Source organism: Asparagus officinalis, chromosome 3 (assembly GCF_001876935.1).
Source record: "Asparagus officinalis chromosome 3, Aspof.V1, whole genome shotgun sequence".
NCBI lineage: Eukaryota > Viridiplantae > Streptophyta > Magnoliopsida > Asparagales > Asparagaceae > Asparagus > Asparagus officinalis.
The window spans coordinates 18,591,524-18,603,189 of NC_033796.1; the positions used below are offsets into that span (position 1 = coordinate 18,591,524).

At 39.5% G+C, this 11,666-nt stretch overlaps 1 protein-coding gene across 1 annotated transcript; it reads left to right on the forward strand.

The window, feature by feature from the left end:
* LOC109833242 (protein AUXIN SIGNALING F-BOX 3-like) lies at nucleotides 219–6,477 on the forward strand. Its single transcript, XM_020400841.1, has 5 exons — nucleotides 219–574; nucleotides 1,076–1,730; nucleotides 2,771–3,263; nucleotides 4,646–5,464; nucleotides 5,796–6,477. The coding sequence occupies exons 2-4, from the start codon at nucleotides 1,222–1,224 to the stop codon at nucleotides 5,438–5,440; spliced, it is 1,797 nt and encodes a 598-aa protein (XP_020256430.1). The 5' UTR covers nucleotides 219–574; nucleotides 1,076–1,221; the 3' UTR covers nucleotides 5,441–5,464; nucleotides 5,796–6,477.

The following is an 11,666-nucleotide window of genomic DNA, read 5'->3' on the forward strand; positions in this document are numbered from 1 at the left end:
TTTATTGCAGCCGCTACAGTCACTATCTAAGAGCAGGCTCAATTCCTTTTAAATTTCTCAACTGTTTTATTCATACTCAACCCTATTAGGTCGGTCTTATTTTAGAAGAATGAACCCCAGATAGTCCCCTTATGCCTCATGAATTTAAGTGACATTAAACCTTTTAGAGGAGGGGGACCTATATGCAAATTTCTGAATATCAAAACCATCAGTACCCTTTCATTGTAAAGTTCATCACTTTCATCGCATCATGTATATTCTACGTAATAAATACACACAATAAAAGATAATTTGTTTATCTGTATAATAATAGATAGATATCTGGGAGAAGAGGACCCGTTTTGGAGGAGAGGGAAGAAAGAAGAAGAGATCTCATTTTGTTGCCCCGCTCTCTCTCTCTCTCTCTCTCTCTCTCTCTCATCCTCGATATCCTCGCCCTAAATCCCACACAAACCCTAGATTCCGTTCAAGGGAGCTCAGTACATAGCTCTCATGAAAGTGTTCTGCTCCATTTCTAAAGCACTCTCAAAGCTTTGATCTGTTTGGAGTTCATCGGAGCCTCCTCTTCATTAAGGTTTTTTCTTTTTCCCATTGTTATTCATGATAATCTTAATTTTGTTAGATTAATGAAGACGCTGGAAGTTTTTAGGATTAGGGGTTTTTTGCTTGCCGGGTTTAATTTTTTTGGTATTCACAGAGAAAGATTCTAGCTTTGCAGTTCAAGTGTATCCCTCTTCAAAGGATAGGTGAAGATGAACCCCCAAGATTTTAGTTTTTCTCTGTGCTTTTGTTTGATTAGGTTTCTAGGAGTTTAATCTTGTTTTGCTTTGACTGGATGCCTAAATTTAGATTTCTTTTGCATTGAATTTGCTACTGCGCTTGTCTTTTGCTAAAGCTGCGATCTTGTAGACTGGATAGCTTAGGTTCAAATTTTTGCGAGATTTTGGCTTTCATAGTTGGAGATTTGCTGAAACTGTATCAAAGGATGGTTGTTGGGAATTTTTTTCCTTAAAGAAATAATCTTTGTAAGAGAATCTGAAGATTTATATGCATATCCTTGTTCTTCTCATTGTAGATGTATTGGACTCGGGAACTCACATCGGAGAAACTTCAGTCTTAAGGCATTGATGGACTCAATATTCGAGATAATTACTCTTTGAAAACTACCTGTGTTGTTCTTTTAGCTTCTCAGTTGTTGTGGGCTGAAACATTGATTCTTATATGGAAGCCAGGAGGAAGAAGGAAATGGACAGTGAGGAGAAGCCCCAAGAGGCCCGTTTCTCTCTCTTCCCTGATGAAGTTCTAGAACGCATTCTCTCCTTTGTCAATTCCCGTAATGATCGCAGTGCAGTGTCTTTGGTCTGCAAGGATTGGTACACTGCAGAAAGATGGAGCCGAACCCATATCTTTATTGGCAACTGTTATTCAGTATCACCGGAGATTGTTGCACGTAGGTTTCCAAATATTCGGAGTTTCACTATTAAAGGGAAGCCTAGGTTTTCAGATTTCAATCTCGTTCCTCCTAACTGGGGAGCTGATATCCACCCCTGGCTTGTGGCTTTTGCTTCAGCTTATCCCTTTCTTGAGGAGCTCCGGCTTAAGAGAATGAGTGTTTCTGATGAGAGCCTTGATTTCTTGGCTCGTTCATTTCCAGGGTTTAAAGCTCTGTCACTTGTTACCTGTGATGGGTTCAGCACCAAGGGTCTTGGCTCCATCGCGAGTGGTTGCAGGTACATTTCTTTTCTTTCCTTTGCTTTCTTATTTCATTTGGATGTCATAATAGAATTCTCTCTTGTAGTAAAGAAGCCCTTGGGACAATAATGTTGAAAGGTGTGAATTTTCGTTTGTTAACCTTTTCAGAATGATGTGCTTAGTTTGTTCTTTAGATATTTTAGTTTCTCTTCTCAAGCATTTTCAACATCTGGTATATGGAGTTAAAGATGATATTTGTATCAGATAACTGTGCTTATTTTAGCTGCATAGTTGTTTTTGTGGCAGCTAAAGAAATGTACATGTTTAGGTGTGCTTGCATGCCCTTGAACATAGTTTGTGTGGTTAACCAGTCTTTGGCCGACTTTGCTTGTTAGTTTTTACAACTTTTTATGCAAACTAGTTCCTTTCATTTCTTAGGTATATGAATCTGCTAGTCCGTCCTCTCAATGTGGAATGTTTTCTAGTTTATATAAGGTAATTTGAAGTTGATATGCCTTCAATTAGCAGATTGACTCTTGAATAAACTTGTTCGTAGCCCTCTTTTCTTTTTCTTTATCTCATTCTAGTAATGGTTCTTATATTTTTCTTAACTATGTTGTAAATGGTTCTTATATTTTTCTTAACTATGTTGTATTAAAGCTGCTTACAGGGACTGAGAAGGTACATTATGTGTGATTTTCTGAATGATAAAATCTTTAGTGAAGGACAAATCTATTTATAACTATTGTCCACAAGTGCTTGTAGCATGTATTTTTTCCCCTTCTGAAAGACCTTATAATTATTTTTTTCCAACTCCTAAGGCCACAACTAATCAGGTGAGAAAAAGCCACTTGTTCAAGCAGATTATGAGTTCTCGCATACTGAATACTGAATTGGTAGCTGAATTTATTACCATACATCAGACATTGAAATGTTGGTATTACTGGACCAAATATAAGTTATTGTTCTCCTGTTATAAGAAATAGCTTGAAACCTTTGCCTGTTTCAAATGTTCTTTATGCTGATAGTTTATTGACTTCATCAGTCTTTTAGATCCTGAATCTTAATTTGGTTTCAGGAACTTGACTGAGCTAGACATACAGGAAAGTGTGATCGATGATCTTGGTGGTAGCTGGTTAAATCGCTTTCCTGAAAGTTTTACATCCCTGGAAGTGCTTAATTTTGCTAATCTGAATTCGGAAGTTAATTTTGATGCATTGGAAAGGCTTGTGGCAAGATGCAAATCGCTTAAAGTCCTAAAAGTGAATAGGAATGTCACACTGGAACAACTTCGGAGATTGCTGGTGAGAGCTCCACAGCTTATAGAGCTGGGAACTGGTTCATTCTCGCAAGATCAAGCTCTTCCAGCAGATGCTCAGCTGGAAACTGCATTTGGTAACTGCAAAAACTTGAATACTCTTTCAGGTTTTTGGGTGGTTTCCTCGCTTTATCTTCCGGTATTGTATCCTGCCTGTGCCAATCTGTCATTTTTGAATTTGAGCTATGCACCTCTGCAAAGCACGGAACTCGCGATGCTTCTTCCTCACTGTCCTCTTCTTCGACGACTTTGGGTAAGGATTTAAAAGCTTCCCGTGACTTTATTTTAGGGATTGTTGTCGATTCTCTGTGATTGTAGCTTACTTTTGCATTTATGTTTCCCATTTCTTTATATTTGTCAGGATAAATATGACTTTTTAAGTTAATGCTGTGAACCTTTCTGTCTTGAGAAGCACTAAATAGCTTGTACCTGTTAGTTTATAATGTTCTTTTTGCTTGGGGTTGTCGGCTGCCCTCATGCTGTTTATGATTTTCCTTTTATATTTAAAAAGGAAATGTGGCTCAGATTTCTTTAGTGAATTTTGATGGTCACACTAGGCAAAATTAGATTTTCAATGACGCGTTAGTTCACTAGTGTGATTGGAATATATTATAAGCAAATGAAAAATGAGTTATTGAGAGAAGCACATTTTGACGGTTTTTCAAAAATATCATGTGAAAGTATTTGTATGTACATCTTCTTAACGTGTTAGGCTTTGGTTGACTATGCTACCACTTGCACACTTTCCGCCACAGACCATGTTCTTTGACTTATCCTGTCTGCTCGCAGTCGCGTGTATGACTGTCCAAATTCTTTTACTCAATCACGATCGGTTTCTTTAGTGGAGTAATGCATATTAGACTGTTAAAAAGAGGAAAGCATATTCCTGAGAAAAGTTGTGTTGTGTTTGGTGGCCCACTAAGCAACTTAGTGCATTATACTGTTGTGTGCTCTTCCCTGGTCTGTGCTTTTTATAGTATTAACTTCATAGTGAAAGTACAACCTATGGAATGATTGCCTTTTTCTCTTATGACAACATGGTTAATTCATAATTAACACCTCATTTTCAGCATCTGGCATCAAAGTCGACATTCTTGTTTGCCAGTTGGTTTGCTGCCTCAACTTCCACCTAAACAAAGGCTTGCTCTTTATAAACCCTGGTTAGATAGCGAGCATGCATGTCTATCAGTTAGATTATTTAATTCTAATTGATCTTCAAAAATTGCTAATATATAAAAGAGTTAATTACAGATAGACCTCCTGTACTATATCCATATTAGACTTACAACCCATTTTGTTCTATTTTTGCAGCTAGACGCCCCCCCCCCCAACCCACCCCCCAAAACAAGCGCACCACAATCGCAAAAGAGTTTTATTGGTGCAGATAGCCCCCCTGAGTGGATTGTTGCTGATAGACCTCTTGAAAGGGGTCCAAAATATAAATAATAAAATAAAATAAATAAATAAAAATCACTCAGTGGGTCTATCTGCAACATTAGAACTACAAGGGTAGCAAGTTAATTTTAGCAATAGTATAGGTGGTATATACCCAGTTAACTCTAGATGAAACCTGCACATTATCTTGCACCATCATTTGTGCCTCCATGCTAATTTCTTCCATTATTATTTTTACAGGTTCTAGACACCGTAGAGGACAAAGGACTAGAAGCTGTGGGGGCCAGCTGTCATCTTCTTGAAGAACTCCGGGTATTTCCGGCTGACCCATTTGACCAAGATGTCCTCTTGGATGCTGGTGGCAATGGTGTTACTGAATCTGGTTTTGTCGCTGTTTCAGAGGGATGTCCAAAACTTCACTATGTATTATATTTCTGCCGTCAGATGACTAATGCTGCTGTAGCAATTGTAGCTCATAACTGTCCCAATTTTACCCACTTCCGCCTTTGTATAATGAGCACACGCGAGCCAGATTACCTCACCAATCAGCCAATGGATGAAGCATTTGGTGCAGTTGTCAAGACATGTACTAAACTTCGAAGACTTTCTGTTTCTGGTCTTCTCACAGATCTAGCCTTTGAGTACATTGGAACATATGCTAAAAACCTTGAGGCCTTGTCAGTTGCTTTTGCTGGAAGCAGTGACAAGGGAATGCAGTTTGTGTTGAAGGGATGCCCGAAGTTAAGAAAGCTGGAAATAAGAGATTGTCCATTTGGAAATGCAGCATTGCTTTCAGGGATTGAGAGGTATGAGTCCATGAGGTCTCTTTGGATGTCAGCTTGCAATGTGACAATGAATGGCTGTCGATTACTAGCAAGGGAGATGCCTAGGTTGAATGTGGAGGTTATCAAGGAGAATGACAGCGATGGAATCCAGGAGGGGAGAGTTGATGATGTGGATGCTGAGAAAGTTTATGTGTACCGCTCTGTAGCCGGGGCAAGGAGGGATGCTCCTCCTTTTGTCGTCACCCTCTGATGGTTCTTTACCTTCAAGCTCTCGGTAAATGCCCTATCCCTCATGTGTTTGAAAACAGTATATGACTGATGAGATCTTTCTTGGCCTTGTATCTTTCTTGAAGGAGCAACTAACTGACCTGCTCAAGAAATTGAACTTGAACCATGAATACATAACTCCTAATAGTTTCTGTTTGTACAGTCTCCAAACAATACCAAAATCCTGTGGATTTTTACATATTTTTGCTGAATTGAACCAGTTGAATTGTTGTGTTTTGGTGGTCTTTAGAATTATATTCAGGTATAACTTTTTAGGGTTATTATAGCACTAGATAGCTTGAACGTACTCAGATCTGCATGCTCGTTGGCCCTTGCAGGTTTGTCAGAGGTTCTTCTCTTTAATGAAAACAAATCAGAGGCAGAGGGAAAACTGTGATTCATGAATGTGAACCATGAATTGCATTCCTTGTCACATTACAATTCCTCCCCATCCGCACATCAACTCCATGGAAAAAAGAGAGCCAGATGAAGCATCAGGAGTTGCTGCGCCCCAAAACAGCAAGATTGCAAGGCTTTGTACGTGAAAGTAGATGGAGCAGCCCAAATAATGCGTGCAATCTCAATTGCGTATCACAACTGCTTCATACTGCATACTGCTTCATACCGCATGAAGCATTCTTTCTCGATGAAGTGGGCTTTCCTTGCAAAACTGAGGGCATCCGTCTCCATTGCCTGCAGCATGCCAGTGTCACCTATGATTGATTTGCTCTCCGGTATCCTTAAGCTTTCTTTGCTCCAATCTCCAGGACTTCAATTCTCCTGGCGAAGCTAAGAGGGATGCGAGTGTGGCTGAAAAGAGGTCTCTTGCTTATACTGATCATGTACGGAGCTTGTGGTTAATATCCAGACCTTAGGAGTTTGTAATGTATTTTAATGCTACTCTTTGTTTATAATGGAGGAGGTTGGGTGAGTTGAATGAGCAAGGTTGATTCTAATTTGACCCATTTCTCTTGGGAAATCTCTTGATTAAGTGAATAAAAGATGAGTACTATTCTAATATTTTGCTGTCTGTTAAAACAAAATGCAATAGTAATGTGTTTCTTTTAGTTGATGCGATGACCGAAATTTTGACAATTTCAATGAGATATGCTAGCACATCTGATAAAGAGTTGGACTTGAGTCCGCTCATGCTTTGTTAATGACCCATTTATTCTGTAGTCTTGATTTAGAATAATTAAAAAGCTTGAGCTGATTAGCATTGCCCTTTTAGCATCATCCACTTAATTGTAACGTGAGACCTGAAGCAAACCTTGTTGTGATGTGAAAAAGTAAAAGTAACACAACAAGGGGGGGGGGGGGGGGGGGGGAAGGATTGGCAGTTGATGACTCAGAACAGGTTTTATTGTGCTTTGGAGTGACTTGACGGTCGATCCGCGGGATTCTACGGTCGACGCGTTTTCGTGCACAAAGGCTTATTGGGCAGTCGGAGCCTGTGGGCGGTCGACCGGCAGAAGTTGCTGTTTTGTGGTGACCGCGGCGGTCGACCGTAGAAGTTTCTGGACCTTGGAGCCGTCCTGGGATTGAGGGCGGTCGACCCCCACGGTCGACCGCCACAGCGGTTTTGGGCTGGATCTGTTTACAGACCCGTTTCGTTTGGGTTTTTTATAAATACCCAAAGTCACGGTTTTAGGGTTAAGGCAAGAGGGTTTTAGCAGCCATTGTGGGAGATTTCTTGGGCTTCTACAGTTGGAGCATTTGGGAGAGATCAAGTGTGATTGTTGAGGGTTTTTTGTGAGATTTGTAACCCTAGTTTGTTCCTCTTGATTTCTAATAGTGAAAACTCCCCATTCCTTACCCCGTGGACGTAGGCATCTCGCCGAACCACGTAAAATCTGGTGTATCTTGTGTTTGTGCTATCTTTGGTGTGTTGTTCATCTCTCTCGGCTATTTGGTATTGGATCTCGGCATATGGATTTCTCCCCAACAAGTGGTATCAGAGCTCCGGGCAACGCTTGGGTTTTTTGGAGGTGTAGATCAGTTGGGAAGTTCATCTAGAGCTTCAGTTGGTGATAAAGGTGGAATCTTTGTGGTAAAAATTCCATTTTTGGTCAATCTTGGATCTATTTCTTGTTTGTTCCGCAATTGTTATTGGGTGCTTTGAGATATATGGTCGGGAAAGATAAAAGTGGGGAGAGTTCTTCTAGTGTGAAGACCGTCCAAAGTTTGAATATCCATTCTATGAAGATAGATGTGGAGAAGTTCGATGACACAAATAATTTTGGACTTTGGAGATGCGAAGTCTTAGATGCGCTAAATGCGCAATTTAAAAAATACATTGGAGTTGGACGGGAAACCAGACGACATTGATGAGAAGGTTTGGAAGAAAATGAATAGAACGGCGTGTGGTGTGATTTGGTCTTGCCTTACCCAAGATCTAAAATATGATGTGATGAATGAGACTTCGACAAAGAAGATTTGGAAGGTCCTAGTGGGCAAATATTTGACGAAGAGCGTGGCTTTATTGCTTCCAATTGAAGAAGGGGACATCCATTAGTGATCACATGAACCACTACACGAAGCTACTTACAGATTTGACGAATGTAGATGTCATTGTTGAAGATAAGGACAAGGCGTTGTTATTGTTGAGTTCCTTATCCGACGAGGAATATGAGACATTCGTCCTCACACTTATTAATGGGAAGATATCTCTTTCATATAGTGAGGTCACCGCGGCTCTTGTGAATTATCAACTTCGTAAGAAAGACAATGATACTTCCATTGAGCCGGTAGCGGGGGCATTGGTTGCAAGATCTAGAAGTCCAAACCGTGGTAGGAGGTCGCAGTCTAGAGGGGGGCATCCTGCAGTTGATAGGAATCAGTGTGCCTTTTGTAGAGAGGATGGACATTAAAAAGCCGAATGCCCAAAATTACAAGCCGGGAAGAATAAGGGGAAAGCTATTCAAGCTTCAGAGGTGAATGTTACCAAGGCTAGTGGTGACGTTTCAGATTCAGATTCTTCGCGCTATTCGTGCCCAGCTCTTCCGTCAGTTGGTGTTGCCGACTCCACCGAGTGGATGTTGGATTCGTGTGCTACTTACCACATATGTCCTAGGAGGGATTGGTTCTCTAGTTTTTAGGAGTTGGAAAGAGGGGATGTTGTTCTTATGGGTAATGATCACAGATGCCCTATTGGTGGTATTGGTACCGTTTAGATTCGGACGAGTGACGGGATGATTCGGGAGTTGGTTGATGTGAGGTTCGTTTCTCAACTGAGGAAGAACATCATTTCACTTGGGGCATTAGAGGCAGCAGGCTATAGGGTGACCTTGGCGGATTCTCGCTTGAAGGTCACATTGGGGTCCATGATTGTTATGAAGGGCGTCAGGAGGAGTAACTTGTATTATCTTATTGGGAGCACGGTGATTGATAGAGTGCTGACGAATTCTTTAGCTAGACTGTGACATTGTTTGGTGCTGGGATATATTATTGTTTATGCCGTGCACAGATTGTCGAGGAGTGCTATGACCTGTAGATTGAAGTCATTTGAGCACATTGGGATGAGCGAGAAGACCAAGGTAGTGTTGGGCACTTCTACCCACCGATCGATGGGTCTTATTGGAGGTGTTCAGTCAGGCATTGGGGGGCCTTTCATAGAGGCATCATTGGGAGGTAATCGTTATTTTGTTTCCTATGTTGGAGATTGTACTAGGCAATTATGGGTTACAACCAAGTCCCTTTGGTATGAAGCCCTAGTAGTCCGCAACAATTGGAGGAGGTGTATGGGCAGAAAGGTTACCCGTCGTACTAGTTCTAGTAGGGGTTCTTTCTTGCATTGGTGCCGGGCTCATGGCAGTTGGAGACACTTCATAAGGGAGGAGACAGTGGGGCGACGTGATGAGATGGCGGATTTGTTGGCCTTCTTGTTTTGATGATATTTAACAAACAATTTACCACTAATGTTGTTTGTCTAGTATTTGTGTTTTCTTATTTATTGTAGACAAACAACGTTGTTGGAGGTTGGATGGATTGCGCCATAACGATCATATCAAATGGAGGTTGGTGGAATGTCGGTGAAGTCTTGCTATTCAAAGTTCAAGATCCAAGTTCAAGCTTCATCCGCAAAGTGTACCAAATCAAGCTTATTGAAGATCAAGATCGGCTTGGGTAATCTAGTATAGGTTTATATTATGTGTGTTATATACTCTAAGCTCAATATTATATTCACACACACATTTATTAGTTTCTTAGTATATATATATAGTTATATACATATACATCTTGGTTTTTAGTTTTATCCACAAATAAAGTTTTTACAAATAAATTCCAAAAATTATGTATACATGCTTGTTTTCTATGTGGATAAGTTGTTTTGGTTTAATTTCATAGATATGAAACAAATATATTTTCATATACATACTCATACGTTTTACTTTCTATTGTATTTGTGAAAATATTGTTTTCTTGGTTTATAGACTTAACAATAATCATATACATCTTTTATTAAGTCTACAAAATCATTTTGTAATGTTTCAAAACATGGTTAAGCTAAAATGTCAAGATTCATATGTTTACATTTTCATGTTTTGGACTATTTTGTAAAATGATGGTATTTCTCATTTGGGAAGTCTTTTTAGAAAACCAGTTTTTGTAGCATGTGTATTATCATGTCTACAATCATTCCCCAAAGTTTTACATTTTTCTGAATTTATTTGATATTTTTAAACAGGGTTTTAAAATCAACAAATTAGTTTTTATATGTCAGTTTTCGGTCGACCGCACCGTTTTGCTCTCATCGGTCGACCGACGGGATTTTCGGTCGACCGACAATATAGCCGTTGTCTTTTAACGGCTCTTTCTCTGAGCTGTTTGCTGGGGTTTTTGGTCATTTTGTTTTGGGGGTTTTTGCTGAGATTTCTAGTGGGTATATATACCCCATTGCTGATGTTTTTTCAAACTGATTAAGAGAGTTTAAAAAATAAGTTTAAGAAAGTTTTAATCAAGGGTTTATGTTTGGTTTAAGTGTGTTTATAAGCTTTTAAGCATTTGAGTGTTTTGGTTTTGTGAATCACTTCCACAAGAGCTTGAGGAGATCACCTATTGGTGTTTGAGCATCCAACTCTTCTCCTTCCACTCTTGATCTATTGAGAAGTTTTCTAAACTCAATCTAGCTTCATATTTTATATTGTTTGATTATCTTTTTATTAAGCTAGTGTTCATATTGAGTTTAGTTGATTTTATTATCTCTTTGTTCACACACAACCTATTGAGCTTATTGTATTTACATTCATAGTATAATTTAGGGTTGTGGGTTTGTGGCTAAGAGTTATGCCTAATTGAGTTCTCACCTTGTTAGAGAGAACAATCATTTATTTATATTGTGCTTATTGTGAGGATTCACTTGTAATACACTTGTACACCGAGAGAAGTGTGTGGTGAGAGACGGGGTCGAATCCAAGAGGAGTGGCGTCGGTTGACGTGCCTAGGGAGAGGTTGTAACCGAGCACTTGAGGAGGAGGACACGGGCTAGGACCAACACTTAGTGTGTGAGGTGTGATTACATAGTGATTGTATTGTGAGGTGTAAACGTTGTTCGGGTGAACGTAGAAAACCCGGTTGTGATAGTGGAGATCTCCTCGAGGTGAGGAGCGGGGACGTAGGTCGTGGGGACCGAACCTCGTAAACATATCGTTTTGTTTGTGATTGCATTGGCGTTCTTATTCTTGTTTTCATATCTTATATCGCCTTTGTGTATTGCTCATCATATTACCCTATCACTTGTGTAGATTGTTTATTTTACCCTTGTGTTAGTTCATATATCCTTGCTCATATATTTGTAATATCTCATTGATAGGATATATTCATTTGTTCATATTGCTTATCCTAGCTTACGTATCTTGTTGTATTTTATACTTGCTAGGATAACTTATTAATTAGTTTTAATTGGCATTTAATCGGATTAGATTAGCATAAGACCCTAATCACCCCCCCTCTAGGGTCTAACAATTGGTATCAGAGCTTGGTGCTCTTTGATTTAAGGTCTAACCACCTTGAGTTAAAGATCCAAGTTATCTTATTTGTGCTAATCTAGTTATGATTGCATTTGTCTTGCTTGCATATGTTCATATATATATCTTGAATATGAATGTATTTTGTTTAGGCTATAAATCCAATGTTGCTCCTAAATTCATTAATTTTCCCTATGCACAATGGGCTTCTAGATTTAAACTATTTGTTGAATCTAGAAATAT